At 35.5% G+C, this 18018-nt stretch overlaps 1 protein-coding gene across 3 annotated transcripts in view; it reads right to left on the reverse strand.

Annotated features, from left to right (window-relative positions):
• The window catches only part of Ank3 (ankyrin 3), a 321771-nt gene that overhangs the window by 46734 nt on the left and 257019 nt on the right, over positions 1 to 18018 (reverse strand). For 2 of the 3 annotated variants that reach the window (XM_076834220.1, XM_076834219.1), the window contains exons 6-11: positions 6432 to 6643; positions 5012 to 5219; positions 3762 to 3858; positions 3084 to 3312; positions 2280 to 2405; positions 1291 to 1413 (exon numbers count right to left, since the gene is read on the reverse strand). In XM_076834220.1, coding sequence (XP_076690335.1) covers positions 1291 to 1413; positions 2280 to 2405; positions 3084 to 3312; positions 3762 to 3858; positions 5012 to 5219; positions 6432 to 6643 — 995 coding nt within the window. Of the gene's footprint in view, positions 1 to 829; positions 857 to 1290; positions 1414 to 2279; positions 2406 to 3083; positions 3313 to 3761; positions 3859 to 5011; positions 5220 to 6431; positions 6644 to 18018 lie in introns of all 3 variants that reach the window. The other variant, XM_076834218.1, reaches the window with a different exon arrangement.

Here is an 18018-nt window from a genome sequence, read left to right on the forward strand (position 1 = left end):
CAGTAAGTGTTCCCCAATTCATTCATATTGAAAGCACATACATCACAAAGTACACTCACTATGTGAGTACATTCAAGGAAAAAAGGCACACAAAGTTGATTATTCCAATTACTACTGTGGTTTCTGTATGTTAATAGGCATAAAGTATAGATGAGGAGATTAAAAACAGGTGAATGGTTTTTATTAGCAATAATGTTACTGAGTCCTGAGGCTGCTGACTCTATGATTGATGTGTGGGTTTTAAAAATCCAATTATCATTTAATTTATAGAAACATTAGGAGGTAACTTATGAAAATTTCTCTTACAATTTAATTGAACAACTCTACTCTTTGAAAAGGACCAAGATAAATTTCTTTAGTTAGAACAGCAAATGTCTATCAAAAAACAGTGACGAAATATTTCATATTACAAAAAACACAAGCTGATTTGGTATAGTAAAACTTCATCTATTAATCATGATCTTGATTTAAAACTTGTAATAGTGTGCAGTAGGACTATAGATGGTAAAATATACATATGTGAGTTTTAAAAAATTTATACATGGCAATCTGTTCCAATCTGTCACATTTTAAAATGTTTAAATAGCTTTAGTTTTTATTTTATAATCATAAATTGGATTATAATGCTGTGGAATATATTGAAATAGTCTTTGCATACCTGGAGGAAGAGTGAACTCCTTTTTAAGAAAAGTACACTCTTTACCTCATTTAAGACCTATACAAAAATAATTTATACATTGCCCACACTTCAGCCCTCTGCAACTTCCTTTATACATACTTAACATCTATTCTACCTCCGATAGAATAAAAGCAGAAGTATTCATATTACCTCATCATCTTGATCTGACTCTGTCTCCTTTTGGTCCCAAGATGCATTGCAGAGACAAGGAATATTATAATGGACAGCAGGGAAAAGAATATCAGGATATGAAAAGGACTGAGTAGGGAGCACAAAATGCAAGCTGGTTTAGAAAGCAAAGCAAATCAAAAGAAGCCAACAAAAAATATCAAGAACTGTACATCCATGGCAAATTAATGTGTGACAGTATTTGAAAGCATAAAAAAAAAAAAAATCTATGAACTACCAGCAGAAGCGATCAACAGAGGACTCCATCATACACACTATAAAAATTTGACACCACAGTAACAAGACTCAATCTACACAAGGAGACTAATAAAACTTGAGTTTCAAGAGCTTTAATTGTGTTACAAAGCATTCCTTAAGTGCATACCAAGGGCCCAATTCGTCAAGACCAGGGAAAGTAAAAATGAACCAGTATTAAAAGATACCTTTTTATGTGCTGGCAGAGTAATATTTAAGTTGCAAACAGCTGTTTGAGGCAGTCCTTTTGTTGTCTTTGGTTCTTTCAGAAAAGATAGACGACCACAGGGCTCTTGGCTGGTGTCTCTAATCTAGAATAATTTTGGTAGGTGACAGTTACAGACTTTTCTGAGGATTCCTGTCTATGTAAGATGAAACATGTTTGTTTCATGAAGCCCTTTCAGAGGCAGGAAAGGTAAAGGGAAAAGATGGTAACAATTACATGTCAACCAGACTGGTCCCATTTGAACTTGGCATGACTTAGGGGCCTAGTTCCTAGCCTAAGCATTAGGATTGTCTGCTTGTCTTATCTTAACAGTTCATGAATTTTCTTCCTAACATTTTTTCAGATCTTTAGTTTTTGCAACACATAACAATAACAGCAAATAACAGTAATAAAACAACTGTTCTATCTTGTTGTCTGAAGAATGTCTCTGGGCTTCCATTTCTCCTCAGAAATGGAAACGAAACTTGAATACTGAATATATAGACTTCATTCTTTATTTGATCACTGAACTTTAGCTAGATATTTAAAAATTTTAAATCTACAATAAAATCATCTACATTTTATTGTAGATTGTTTTTACTAATTATAAAACTTCACTGGCTGGAAAGTATACTCTGAAAAACAGAACAAAATCTGATCTGTTCTTATGAGTTTACATTGGTGGGGTATTTCACACTACATAAATCATTAAGCTTTTTTTTTTCTCCCTTTTATTTATTTGTTTTGGTCCCAGGGGTTGAACCCAAAGGTGCTTAACCACTGAGTGACATCCCCAGCCCTTTTTATTTTGAGATGGGGTCTCACTAAATTGTTGAGATTGGCTTTGAACTTGCAATCCTCCTGCGCCACTGAGATTATAGGCCTGTGCCACCATGCCTGTCTGCCTTTTCTTTTTATTAGCTAAGTTTTCTTTTTTTTTTTTTTAAATGGAGTCTGTTAAAGATGATTTACCTTGATGGAAAATGGCAGTCTATTTTCTTTGAAAGCATAAAAGTTAAATACAAGTTGCTGTCCTCCTTTGGTCAGTGGAGCCAGATTCCCATAACAATCAACATAAATAGGTTTTCCTTCCAGAACCTTTTGAAAAAATAAAAGAAATATAAAATATAACTTTAATTTGGGTTAGGAAAATTTGATATTTCAAGTCATGTAACATTAATTAAAAGTCTTACATGTGGGCTGGGGATGCTGCTCATTGGTAGACCGCTTGACTAGGTTGTGTGAGGCTCTGAATTTAATCCCCAGCATCACACAAATACACGCAAAAAATGTGTTTGTCACATTTGTCTCTTTATCAGGAAATATGTTGTTATTTGCCATAAAAATAATTCTGTGGGCTTACAATTCAACAATTGCTATCATTAACATGTACAAAACACAATTATGTGTTTAACTTCTGGCAATTTTAAACATGCTTGAGAAAGTTATGTTAGGTCACTTACTGATCTAGTTTGAATTTTTTTGACTCTTGAATACTTATGTGTTTGAAAAAGGAAAATCATGGTAATGTGTATAGACAGTGACCATGAAAAAAAGAAAATTCAAGTAGCCACAGGAAAATAGAGACCATAACTTAGATTCATTAGTACTATATTCTAATTACATAGACTCTTAAAATAATTTGAGAGTGAATCTTTGGCAAAATTTTAAAATACAAAGAATGTACTTGAGATTTATAGTGCTATTATAACCTCAAAATAAAAGCCTGTATCTGGAAAATGTAATTGAATGAACTTTTTATTGTAAATAAGGTACCTCAATGTCTTTGCTTCTTGCAACTTCCTCAAAATTCTCTTGCTGCTCTAAAGTTTTGTCCACTTTGTCATCTGTCATGCAGAAGCATCGTAGGGAGGATTCTACAGGATCATTCATTTTGGCAAAAACAACAAACTTGGCCATATATGGAACACATATTAATTCTCTGTATAACTGTGTGGCTAACCCAACAGTTTCTAAAACTTGATGGCAGTCTGCAAGCCAAAATCTAAGAAAAACAAAAACAGAATTATGAAAATGAAGTGATTTAAAAGCTACATCTTAAAAAAAAAAAACAAAAAACGCAAAACCCACAAAATTTGAAAACTCAGGTGCTAGGAATGCGATTCAGCAGCAGAGCACATACTTAGCATGTGCAAGTCTTTGGGTTTTTTCTATAGCACCAAAATAAATAAAAACAAAGTAAGTATATAAAGGAAATAAACCAAACTATTAACAACTTGTTTATTTAAATAGCAAAGGTTTTTACTGTCCTTTTCAAATGCAAAAGCTTTGTTTATTACTCATAATAACTGTGCTAAGTAAACATTAAGGATTTTCTCCCCCATTAAAACAAAACAAAACAGAACAAAACACATAGTTTTGAAAGCAACATGTTTGTTTCCCAAAAGGATATAGAACCAATTTTTTTTAACATTTATTAGAATCTTTCCATACCTGGCTGAAACATTGGTTGTAAAAGAGACACAGTCCTTTATAAACGTCAAAGGAGTGGTTCCTGTGATGTCTTCCCATTGAGCAGGCGAGGTGCCCCCTGAGAAGAGCAGCAGAGATGGTGACTTTACTATTGGAGATGCAGCTTGTAAACTTCTCATCATCCTCCTGTTCTTCCTGTTACAGCAACTGGCATGATTTTGACACTTTCAATTCTGTGGTGTGTACTAAATGTAGATTTTCCTTCTCTTCTCCTTTTACACTTTTACCAGCTCATTATTATCTCCTTAAATGTTGACATATTTTGTAATGAGGGTCTTTCTATGTTGCCCAGGCTGGTCTTGAACTCCTGCGCTCAAGTGATCTTCCCACCTCAGTCTCCTCCCAAGTAGCTGTGATTCCAGGGATGTGCCACAGTGACCAGCTCCCATATTGTTAAATTTTTTTTTAAATTACTTTTCTGTTTGTCTGGATAGCAATGGATGGTTTAAACTTGGGAAATCCACAATTTATAGTGTATTTTATAAGTGCAATGATGTATAGTTTCAGATAGATAATATATGCTTAAAAACAAAACTGTTAAGAACTATCAAGAAAGTTAAGAACCAGCTCATTTTGTACCCGGCGGAACCATTTACTTTTCCAGGGTAAAAGGAAAAAATCTGTCATTAAAGTTACTGCTCAAAAACCAAAACCAAACATATTGTTAATGATCTTAGACTTGCACTTGAAGTTAAAAATCAGACTGAGATAATCAAAGGATGAATTGAGGACTGGGATTCTAGGTACTTGTCACAAAATGTGTTCTCCTAAGCCTTGTATTTATTTTATTGGATAGCACTGGTGAATGGAGTAGGTGAGAATAATTATGTACTCAACACTTCCCTACTGGTAGTGCTCTATGGAATCTATATTACCCAAAAGTCTATCCAATTTCCTGGTAGCCTAAAGGGTGTTGCTAGTTCTACTCCCTCTGTTTGGGTTACTGAGAAATTACCTAGATGTTCCAATAGAATCAAGAATACCTCAGTAATCCAACAAGGGCTCTATTTCTAATGTTAACTTAATAGCAGAGAATACCCCTAAATTTTAAATGATTCATGAGACCAGCATCTTAAATTATTTCAGCAATAAGAGAGATGAGGTGATAGACAAGGGGAAAAAAAATACTGGCGTGGATATTTCAAAGGTTTTATGTCTTTGTACAGACTTACTGCAAATCAATAGGAAGTATAGCAGCGACTAAGCCAAACCTGTAATGCTACAGAGAAGGCGCAGATTGGGTGTTGTGTCCCCCTTGTATCCATTAGATACACCTTCTCCTGAGGGCGGGGGCACTGGAATGGTCATTGTGATTGGTTTATGGAATTTCCTTCTTCTTGGTTCCACAGTGACAATTGGGCTAAATGTTGCTTTGTTTCCAAGGATCTTTTTCACAATTTCCTCTGGAACGGGCTGGGCCTAGACATAAAGAACCTTAAATGAAAATTCAGCTTTTTTTTTCATCAAGGTTACTTTTGAAGTGAGAAAGAAAAAAACCAATCTGACAACAACAAACACAATATCTTTTTTTTTTTTTTTAATCCTTTCTTGCTATTTCAAGGCATGAACTGACAAAAGAACCAAACACAGCGGCAGGAACCAGCCAGCCTGTTTCCTCAGTAAAATGCAGACAGCACGGCTTACATAAAAAGGAGAGACTCAAATCAGAGCAGAGAAGCTTGTTAGTCTACTTCAAATTCCAGGACAACAAATATTTAGCTCCATATACTTTAAACCTATGCAGAACATTCCATAAAAACCTCACAAAGTCAACTTGTACTCACTTAAAAACGGAGGCTTTCAGAGGTCAGAAACAATACAGCATTCAAAGTTTCAAAGATCTGAATGCTAGTCTACTAAGCCTACCTCATTTCTTTTGGATTCTTTGCTAATTTGGCAAAATAATTCAATACAGGAAACAGGTGAAGGAAACTTCATATGACTGAAATATAAGGTGGTCCCGGACTCCAAGTATTTACTAAAGGCATTCCCAGGACTTAAGAGTACAACAAACTCTCTTGGGCAGGAGAGTCAAGAAGAGCATGAACTTTCAGTTAAACTATTAATTACTATTTTATCAACACAGATTAAGTTCCTTTCAGTTCATTTTCCTTATTCAATGAGGAAAAAGGGGACTAGTTAAGGTCTAACCTAACTGAAATGAATAAATATAAGAAAGATCATTCTTGCCAAGATTTCCAGTCAGCTTTCCAAACCAAAACAAGTTCCAACTGGGTTGGAGGAAACCCAGCATTTATGATTTACTTAAACCCCAAACTAAAGCTTGCAAGTTTCACTGTAACTTATTTTTATGATGTGGCATATTATAAACCAAATTTTCATATGTTACTTCACATTCTCAGACCCAATAAAAAATTATTTTTCATCAGAAACTGAGACTTTTGAACAGAAAAACTCTAAAAATATATAACCTTATTTAACCAATTACTAAGCCAACTTTACACTTAATGATTTTCATCTGAAATAGGTTAATTCCCAAAATGGCCTAATTGGCAGTATCGTTAAGGATGAGTTATGATGACCATTTTCAGAGCAAAACACTCTCACATGTTTTCTACATGTGCTGGGGAAAACAGTGCTTGTAAAGAAACAGTACTTTGTGAACAGTACCTGGAGGCCCACACGAATTCTTTTTGTTAAAGCACCCTCTGGGAAAGATGCTTGGACAAGGGGTACCGTAGTGCTACTCAGAATTCCACCTTCAGGACCAATCTGGTTGCTTTCCTGCTTAATCCGTGAAACAACTGCAAAATACTGGGGAAAATCCTTAGTGATGATCCTGCAGATGCGCTTTTTCCCTAACTCTTCTGGGCTGTCAAGTTCTGAGAAGAGAATAAATGAAAAAACTATGAGAATAAATATAACTACAGAATACCTTGAGAGAAATTGTCAGATAATTTTTATTTTATTTTTTTAAACATTAAAAATCGTACATGCCAGTGGGGTACCATATGATATTTCAATTCATATGTACATTGTGAGATGTCTAAGTCAGGTTAAATATACCTATCTCCTCCAACATTTATCATTTCCTTATGGTAAAAGCTTTCAAAATGTTTCTTCTAGGTTTTCAAAATGTATAGTACACTTCTGTTATTCATAGTCACCCTACTGTATAATAGCAAATCAGAAGTTTTGTTTTTTAATGAATTTATTTATTTTGGTACTGGGGATTGAACCCATGGGTGCTGTAGCACTGAGATACATCCCTAGCCTTTTAAAAAATCTTTTATTTTTTGAGATAGAGTCTTGTTAAGTTGCTGAGACTGGCCTCAAACTTGTGATCCTCCTGCCTTGGCCTCCTGAGTTGTTGACACAGGAACTTCTTATTCCTCTCTGTTAACACAGTGTCCATTGATCAAACTTTTCTCAACCCTCTCCTAATCTTCCCCACCTGTAGTCACTACCATGCTATTTTCATCTTGTATGAAATCAACCTTTTGAGATGCCACATAAGAGTGAGATCATGTGGTACTAGCTTATTTCAACTTTGATGGCTAAATTGCTTTCTATTCAGTAGTAGAAACATTTTTTTTTATGACAGAAAACTATAGTGACCATAATGCCAAGCTTTACAAAAATATTATAAAGGTATCGATATATGGTATTTGCAGAAAAATATTTTTCTGTTGAGGAGAAACAAACATCTTCGAAAACTGGTAATAACCACATGCAGGTAAATTTCTACTCTTGAAGAGATTGCTCATTTTGTGATTATTTACAACAGCTGCCAGAAGTAGGAATGAGTCACAAAAAAAGTAAGGCCTTATATGAAAGTGAATAAGAACTATGTATGGGAATAGGAGGAGGAAGAATAGGCCCAGGCAGATGGCGCTCGCTGCCTTCTCTGAAGATATGTGGGGGTGGGGGGGGGGTGGGGGGGTGCGGCAAGCGGCTCCTCCCTCTCCCCACTGCCCCAGCATAATGAGGGTCACCCCTCCCCCCAGCTGGCACGGGACGGGGCACGGGGCACAGTTGATGCTGGCCCAGGATGGATCAGACCTGTAAACTATCTAGAAGAAATTGTCTGCTGCCCTTTTCCAATCCCGGGAATTTAGATGCCTCTGAAGACAAGGACAGCTCTTTGGGATGATCCAGACTCCAGTACTAGTACATTAGGAAACATGCTAGAATTACCTGGAACATCATCATCATCTACTTCACAGGAATTGCCATTTGTAAGCAGTTTTTGGTACAAATTAAATATATACATGAATGTATATACACAGGCCACTTAAACAGAAGCTTAAAACTAATTTGTTTTTGGTTATCAGTTCACATCTGAAAGCTAATGATAAGCTTTAATGGGGGAATTTTACTTTGATTTTAAAATTTATGTCTTATGAGTGGTTCCTTTTAGCTTTTCCCAATAAATCTCCATTGAGGATTGGCAAAAAAAAAGAACTATATATGTCTGAAAAACTCTAGAACTTCATTTGAAACTCTCTTACAAATGTTTTTAAATTATCCAAATGATTAATATCATCAACATCAATTTCTGTCTGCCACTGATGGGCATCGAGATCCATCCATCCACAAGTGGACACCTTTCTTTCTGTTCATTTCCAAACTTGCCTCTTCCCCTGTAGGTTTGCCAAGTCCTTCCATCTAAAACTTTTACTCACTTTGCTTCACACTTTGCATCTAATGGTCAAAGTCCAATTGTTAATATTTTGGAAATGGCTCATTCTCCTGCCCCACACGTTTGATTGTTCAGGCCCTTATTTCAGCTTGCGTACACTACTCAAGCCACCTCCTAACCATCTCTTTTCTACTCTTTCCCCAGACTCTAGCCCATCTCCCAAAGTACAGCCAAATTTTATACAGAATTCTGGTAGGTTTGGCTATAATGAATGATACTTAAACTTGAAATCAGAAAGCAAAAAATGGCTTATTTTAAAAATGTTGTTCTGAGTCCTAGTCTGTTCCACTGGGAACTGTTTGGGTCAGCAGACAGCTAGAATCCTAGGGAAAAGAGACCTTCACCAGCATCAGTGGAAGGCTGCAGGGTTGAAAGGCTTGCTCAGAGTAGTGTGCTTGGATAGGAGTTCATCATTAACAGCTATCATTGGCTTCTCTAAAGTTTCCTAAGGTTTACATAGCTGAAGTTGTTACTTTTTAAAGAAATAAAGGGAAAAATTCCCAAACCTCAGGTGATCGGGGGATTGATTTTGGTTTTGGTGTTTACTACTTCATAAAATATTCTCTTCATATCTCTGATACATGCAGCACACATTCTATTGTCCCTTAACTGTTATATTTCTGCCTCCTTTATCAGATACCCTTGGCTGAGATCATGGCTAATTTCAAACTAAATTTTCTAGAAAGGCAAAAGACATGATTGGATCAATGATGTCTTCTCATTTTACAGATCAAACTCTGAACTTCAAGATAGAAAGATAAAATTGTCAACTAGGAAAAAATATAGTTTAACCCAGATAAAAAAATGGAACTGAAAGTTTGCTTTTTGTTTTCTATAGTATCTCCTTTTCCTCTGCAAACCCAAACACTGGAGAGATCTTAGTGAAGGAAAATAGAAGAGTTAAACCAAATTATGTGCTATGCATGCATGAATATATTACGATGAATCCCATTACGTATATTATGCCAATTTTTAAAATTACCAAAAAACTGTACAAAAAGTTTAGTATAGAAAAACAGGAAGGAATCAGAGTTTGCTCAGAATATTCTAGGTGAGTTTTCACCTATGCAATAATTGATAGGAAAGAGTTTTCCACATAAGGCAAATATCTTTCCCACTCCAAAATTTGGCTTATGCAAGAGAGTGTATTCCCAGAATTCATACTTTCTGCTGCATCTGAGAAAGTTTTGATAATCTGTTTAAATTGCTGGGCAGCATATCATCAGCTTAAGCAAGTATTTTTTTCCTTAAAGCACCAAAATGTCATTATGCTTCCTTCAAAATGACTCTGGAATCTTTACAGTGCAAGCAGTTTAAGGAGACTGCGTGAAATTGCATCTTTCAAACAGGACAGAATTCCTAACTCTGCATGGAAGAAGCTGTGCATCCTGAGAATGTGAAATTTGCTCAGGACCAGTCTGGAACCACTGGGGAAGTGAAGCATCTTTTGGGTGGACTGGCAGTATTGTGCACTTCTTGGCTGTGTGTGTGTTGTGGATATGGGTGCATATATTTGTAAGGAATTAAGACAGAAATAGCTATATTGCTCCTAGAAACTATAATAGCAATGCACTAGGAAGGACTCCCAGTTTGGATAATGAAAGCAGCCTGGCCATACCTCACGCTGTGTCACCATTGACATTAAGATATTAAAGACCCCCAAGTCTAAAGTGAGCACATACATTTCAGATGCTGCGGGTGAGTGGTCAATGGAGCAGGTGATTTCTAACCATATAAAACAGAGAAGCCCCAGGAAAAACTCCATACTGCACTTCTGACATCTTTTAGGATTTGCAGGGGATCGCCTGCATTGTGCCCGCTCTATTTTAAAGCTTTTAAAAAATCTTCTGTAACCATTAAAACACACATGGTAGTGGACCTCCAATGTATACAAGTATTTGGAAGATAAGCCTTGATTTAAAAGTACACCCAATGTGGCAATTTATGGCAGTAAAGTAGGCAAGTGGGAACAATAAGGGCCCCCATGCACTTTTCCTGAAATAGGATCGTATGTATGGCCTTTTTTAATACTCATATTTCCTGGCCTCAGACTGATGAAATGGAGAACAATATCTTCTCTGGTTCCTTTAAACCAGGTTATATTCTATTTGTGTGCTTAAAATATTGTAACTTTTCCCCTGATAATAAAAGTAAGTCTAGAAGTGTAAAGAATATTAAAAAAGAATTACTTCAGTATTGGTTTATAAAAAGAGGCATAATTCCTTTAAGAGTTACAGTTAAAGACAAGGCTAATAAATTCCAGGAAAGTGCATAATTTAGAAAATTAAATAATGTAGAAAGTAAATAAGTATGAGGAGGCAAGAGGTGAAGGTGAAGATCAGTTAATAAAGTCACTACAGAATTTTCACCTGAAAGTCTGTGACATGATGTTACTGATCAGCAATAGGACAGAAATTAATTATGATATATTCATACCATGGAACACTGTGCACTATTAAACAGAATGAGGTAAGAGGGTCTAATTAAGGTTTTAATATGCAAATTAAAAATTGCCAAAAATATGATCTCATAAAATTGACTAATTACATCTTTACATGGTTCATGTAAAAAGGTAGGGGAAATGGAGAGGGAAGAGAAAAATTGTGAATTATAAAGAATATTTACTGATGAATTATTATATGTTTAACACAAATATTAAAGATGTATAAACATAATAAATAACTAAATACAGTATAAACATTTTACTTTTTCTGTTTTTTTTTTTTTGCTTTAACAAAAAGGAAACTGGCCAGGCATGGTGGCAACACATATCTATAAATCCCAGCAACTCAGGAGCTGAGGTGGGAGGAGTATAAGTTCGAAGCCAGCCTTGGCAACTTAATAAGGCCCCATCTCAAAAAAAGTGGGGAAGGGGGTGAACTGATTATGTAGTTCAGTGATAGAACTTCCTGGGTTCAGTCCTGGAGAGGGGGGAGGGAAAGGAAACTGAAATAGAGTGACCTAAATGACCTTAGCTGAAAGTTTGAAAACAGATAACTAAAGACACAGCTGGCTGGAGAAGGCTTCAGTTGGGAATGAAGGACAGGTTCTCAACACTCGGCTATTGTGACACCCTGACTTGTGGTCATGATACCCAGCATCATGGGCACATTCCCTTAAGGCTTTTGATTCTAAGGAAGTTATCAGTATGTATTATAAATTAGGGCTTATATTCATAAAATGCAAAGAAAACACACTACATTACATGCTGTTTTGATGCTGAGGACTCTGTCTCTAGTAGGTGTTCAGCTGGTATCCAGTGAAGAAAGAAATCAACTGGGAATTAGTAAGATTCAGTGTTAATTCCTTAAGTCGTACTCTGCAATATATGTTGTAGCAGAAACTGGTTGGTGTTTCATAGTTTTTACAAAAGACTGTGCATGAAAAAGTGGATCTAATCTTTCTACTTTTCAGTCTACAGTGAAGTTTATTATGTCTATGTGTTTATAATTCAAATTAATGAATGTTCTCAATGAATTAAAAATTAATGAGAACATAAATTCCTCTGAAAATTTTGTGTTGCAAACATAAAAGTATTTCAGAGAAGTCAGATTTTCAGACAAATAGCAATGAAGTCTGATAATCTAAAAGTGAACAATGCCTGTATTCTTTCTAGGATTGAATTTTTTTGTATTGAGATATTTAAGTAGTCTGTTATTTAGGTCAGAGAAGCAGAAATATATTACCAAGAATCTTTGTTTTGCTCTCATCCTTTACACACAGAGAAAAGCTTAACAATAATCTGTAGCTTAATGTGACACTTGTATCATATTCACACAGAGTCCCTAACACCTTGCACAGTATGTCCTAACCTGACTAGATAGTAGAAATGCAAGTACTAACTGTCAAATCATAGATCCCTACACTTCCCAAGTGGAGATTCTGACTTGGGGGAAGAACATGGAAATCTATTTTTCACACTCACTTAAGGAAACTTTAATGACTTGACACAATGGGAAGTGAGGTTTTCATGGACTCTCATCTTGTACCTGGCCTTAAAAGTTCAGAACCCAAATTATTATTTTGGTACTGGAGATTCACGCCAGGGATGCTTTACCACTGAGCTACAACTTCAATCATTTATCTGTCTGTCTGTCAATCTATTTATTTTTGAGACAAGTTCTCGATAAGTTGCAGAGGCTGGCCTTGAATTTGCAATCCTCCTGCCTCAGACTCCTAAGCCAGCAGGGTCAGCCAGAAACAAATTATTAAAAATAGAAGAGAATTCTATGAAAAATAGCTCAAGGATGGTTCAATATGAGAAGGGTATCTTAAGTGGCAACTTTTAAATGGTTTTGGTTTTTAAAAGAAAATACTAAACTACTCCATAGCTGGGATATTAAAGAAGAAAATGACCTAAATTGCTGTAAGATAAACAATGAAACATAAACCTAAGTTTAAACATAAGTGCTTCTTATCTTTAAGGTAACTCTTAATCCCTCTCCCTGTCTCTTGTTTTAATCTGTTACTAGTAAAGTTTTCACACACATGGGGAAGAAAAAAAAAAAAAAGGATTCAAGGGAAAAGAGAGGGGAGTACTAAAACAGGTAGTTTAGATTACTGAATATCTACTTTGGGCATGGCCAATTATTATCTTGTTCACAACAGCATTTTGGCAACATAGGTATCTGAAGTTTAAGAAGGCTTACTTCCTGGTTAAGTGGCATAACCAAACTGATTTGGTTAGTTTTAGAGCTCAGATTAACAATGCCGTCTTAAAAAAGGAGGTATAGCGATGAAGTCAGAAAGATGGACTTTAAACATTACTTAACATAGTGTTTTTAGAGACTACTGGGCACATGGGTGGTGACTGATCAATGAATGAGTAATGAAGAGATTAGCAAATACCTTGAGTAAAAAGATGACATGACTTCTAACTGGCTCAAAGCCCTGATTACAGTGGCACTAGTGTTATAAAGCCTTCTTGCCTCATTGGTGATCAACAGTAATTCATTTAGTTTATTTGAAAAAGGTGGGACAGCATCTTCTGTAATTGAGGATCATAAAATGCTTTGTGAATATAAATGGTTATGGAGACCATAATACAAACATGAGTAATAGAATGAAATCGTATGCAAACTAAAAGTTACTCTTAAAGCTTTCAAATGATCATGCTGATTAGTTCCGCTTTTTATGTGAGTGTAATTAAATGTTATCAAATGGGGACAAACTCTCTTTCCTGTATCAAATTAGGTTTTGAATGGTATATGTGGCTTGGTCAGATCTGAGTGTGAATGATTTATAGAGAGAATACAAATGACGTCAGAAGTTTCACTAAAGATATCTATATCTAGGGATAATTTCTGGTCAGGTAAGTGCACTCTTTAGCTTATTCTTCTAAGAATGGAGTATTTGATATTGTGAGGTAGGGAAAAAAAGGCTCATAATGTTAGAATTAAAAAAGGGAAACTAGCTATTAGGAATCTGTGGAAAGCCATTATAAACGGGTACCCTAGTTTAAATCCAGCTCTGTGAAGAGTACACATGAACTTTGGCCAACTTCCTTAACTTCTCTGAGTCCTTCTTACCTATAAGATAAGGATAAGACATGTCCTCTGGGATAGATACACTTAAGTAAATGTCAGAAAGCCTCCTTTGCACAATTGTGTTCACATAATGAATTAGAAAGGTTATATATTCTAAGGTCACATGGTTTTGGAGAGCCAGAGAGCCAGTCTCTAGTAGATCTAAGATCATATGCCAGTTGGATTTTTAAAAAAATTATCACATCATCTCAGCTTTATATCTTTATAGAATATAAATCTGAATTGCTATAATTTCAGTTTCACTTAACTTTTAAAATAAATTTTACTAATTGCAGAAAATATCAGATAAACTGGAAGAAATGAAGAAAATAAAAGATTAATTTTAAAAAAAGATAAATTTACAATATTCAACTCTAGTTGTAGAATATGTTGAACATTATGTGCCTGTAATATATTCACTGAGATATTTTAGAAAATTACATTCATCCTGTTGAGATTAAAGTCCAGTCCTTCTAAACATGCAAATTGTGTAACACATTTACCCAAGATGGTACAGGGAAAAAGCTTCAAATGATAAAACCTAATCTTTCTTCCTCAGAGTAAACATAAAGAGGTACCAAAACTCCATTATGTCACTCTTCAGTCCTTTGTTTAGAACAGGGCTACATCATCCATGGGGAAACAATATAATTCTATCTTCAAAATCCAGGATACATAGTCAATGCATATATAAAATAGTACATCATACATAATGTCCTTTTTCGGAAGTGTATTGGGGATTGAACCTAGGGGTGCTCTACCATTAGGCTATATTCCCAACCCTTTTCATTTTTTTGAGACAGGGTCTTGCTAAATTGTAGATGTTGGCCTTGAAATTGAGACCCTCTTGCCTCAGCCTCCTGACGTGCTGGGATTACAGTTAATGTGCCACCATGCTGGCCATATATAATGTCTTAAAGATAAACACCATAAAAGTATATGTATGAAGACACGAATGGTGTGACTCTACTTTGTGTGCAACCAGAGAAATGAAAAATTGTGTTCTATATGTGTACTATAAATTGAAATGCATTCTGCTGTCACTATAACAAATTAGAATAAATAAATCAATTATTCGGCATGTGTAGCATATGGGGATAATTATATACGCTGAATAACTGATTTATTCCAAGGGCTCAGATCTCTGCATCTGGTACACTGGCCTCTATTCACATCATCACACAAGGTAGAGAAGGTGGGTTCCCAGCCTCTCAAAAGACTAACAGTACTGCTGTGCCTGACATATGATCAGGGTGTCTAATTCCCTGTTCTGATCCGTTAATGTTTGACATCTAACCGACATCCATACATAAAGACACATATAAAACTTGGCATAATTGCTTAATGCTCATTTGCTTTGGTTCAATTTTCATTTCCTACACAGGTAACTGGTTTGGGAGACTATTCTGGTATAGTTTCATTTTATAATGTGATAACTGACTTAAAATGCCAGTTTTATGGCAATAGACTGCAAATAGGGCAATATTTTGCTATGACTTGTTTTCAGTACTTCATGTTAAAATTCTATTTATTTTTAGTTTTGTACCCAATCCTGATTTGGTTAACAATTTATTTTGTGTGTGTCTGATTTTTATAAAACTGTTTCTATAAGATTTCTCCACCAGATGGTGCTGTGTACAATTAAAGCCACATTTTCACTATTCTGTTTTTAACTACAATGACTTGACACTTTTAAGATTACTGTTTGTCTAATGGTTGATAAATGAAAAACATAATGAACCAATAAATATGTGAAAAAATTAGAGACAATTTAAAATAACATGAATCAAAGTTGAAATTTTAAATTGAGAAATCTAAGTTTGCTGATAAAGATATAAATTTGGAAAATTTATTTTCTGTTACATAATAGGTACCAATTTCCCTTTCCGCTTCAATTTAAAGGAAAACAACAGTATTATTATTTACTATAAAATGTATGACCTTAGGAACTTCATTTGCTCTCATCTGAAAATTAAGAACAAGTGAGAAATTATTATTCTTGCTTTATAAAATTGTTTGAGGAACTTCACCATTTTATTCCACTACAATGATTGGGATTTTATTTTTCTTTTCTTTTTTGGTACTGGGGACTGAACCCAAGGGCACTTAATCACTAAGCCACATCCCAGCCCATTTTTAAAATTTTATTTGGAGACAGGGTCTTACTAAGTTGCAGAATCTGGCTTTGAACTTGTGATCCTCCTACTTCAGCCTCGTGAGCTCCAGGGATACAAGTGTATGGCATCTGGACTGGGATTTTAAATTGATGGCACAGATACTTAGGAAGAAATAATTGTTTTTAAAACCTAATAGTTATATAAAACAAAGTGTATACAACATCTAGAGCAGCACTATGTAATAGAAATATAATGCAAGCCAAATATGTAATGTTATGTGTTATTATAGCCACACCTTTAAAATAAAAAGGATTTGGCCATGGTGGCAGGAAGGTTGCAAATTCAAGACCAGTCTCAGCAACTTAGTGAGACCCCATCTCAAAATAAAAAATAAAAAGGCTGAGGACATAGCTCAGTGGTAAAGTGCTATCCCCAGTACCAAAAAATAAATAAGTAAATAGATAGATAGATAGGAGGTCGGGGGTTAGCTCAGTGGTAGAGCACTTGCCTAGCATGTGTGAGGTCCTGTGTTTGATTCCTAGCACTGCAAAAGTAAATAGATAATTAAATGGATCTGATAAAATAATTAATTTTCTAATTATTATAATTTTGTAGGCATTAAACCCCAGGTTCTTGCACTTGCTAGGCAAGTGCTCTACCACTAAGCTGTATCTCTAGCCCCAGTGAAATTAATTTTAATGACATTTTATTTAGTATATCTAAAATATTATCATTTCAATGTATAAACCCTGTCAAATTATTAATGAGATACATATTGAAGAGGGTAGGGATCATGTATCTGGTATATTTTATATTTGCAGCCCATTTCAATCACTACTGGGCCATTCAAATGGCTCTGCAGCCACAGGCATATACTGGCTACTATACTGGAGAGTGCCAGATCAGAACATTTCTCAAGGTCTTAATTCATATGTTAAGGACCTCTAAAGAGGCAGGATCCATCTACTAACAAATGTTCCCAGGTCCAAAATAACCACAAACTAAAATACTCTTTGAGATCTGACTTTGGAAACACAATTTTAACATGTTTAATTCAGTTCTGAGAGTTTAATTAAAATAAGGTTTTCACTAAACTCAAAAAGTAGATTAAATCTGGTGTACTATTTAGGGTGGTAAATGTTTGTTTTCTGTTTTGCAGTCTTTTTCTGTGCCAGGAATACACTAATTGATAAGAGCATAAACAGATCTATCTGCTGCCAAAGAGAAAAGTTGCTCTTGAAACATGATACCTTAGTGGTAAGGGCAGGTTCTTTGCACCCAGACCAAATGCCCTCTATGTTAATCTAGCCTTCTTACTTCAAGAGAACTTTGCTACATACCTGCTTCATTAGCATAACCCGATGACTTTGTCCCTGGGCTTGCTTAAGAGTGCTAGAAGTAGGTCTTATTTCTCTACTATTTTACAGCTAAAGTTTTTCCTGAACATATGCTATATCTTTTTAAGTCAGACAAGAACTGAGAGGGTATCATTATTAATAATGAAAAGCTTAAATACCAGTTGACATTTTTGTGACAGTTTTGTTCTACACAAAGCACTTCCCTAGGCATCCTTCATTTGAGAGCATACAGGAGGGCAAAGGATTGCAGTAGAAAGACAAGTGGGTGTGGAAACAGAAGCCCAAATTTTGGAAGTTCAGGTCCACCTATTTACTATTTCCTGATTGGATGGTGGGGGTGGGGTGTTATGTCTAGCCCATGGTGTCCTCGTGCAATATGGGAAAGGGTGCCCACATGAGGCAAGTAGACAGCTTGGCAAGCAAATAGCAGCACTGAACAAATTTGAAAAGAGTGCCCATTTGTTCTTGGGCCAGTGCCAAAGCAATGGAGTGATAAGTCAGAGAGGCAGGATGTCAGACTCCACTTGCTCTCCTTACACAACTTAACATGGTCTC

Source organism: Callospermophilus lateralis, chromosome 15 (genome assembly GCF_048772815.1).
Source record: "Callospermophilus lateralis isolate mCalLat2 chromosome 15, mCalLat2.hap1, whole genome shotgun sequence".
In the NCBI taxonomy this organism is placed as follows: Eukaryota; Metazoa; Chordata; class Mammalia; order Rodentia; family Sciuridae; genus Callospermophilus; species Callospermophilus lateralis.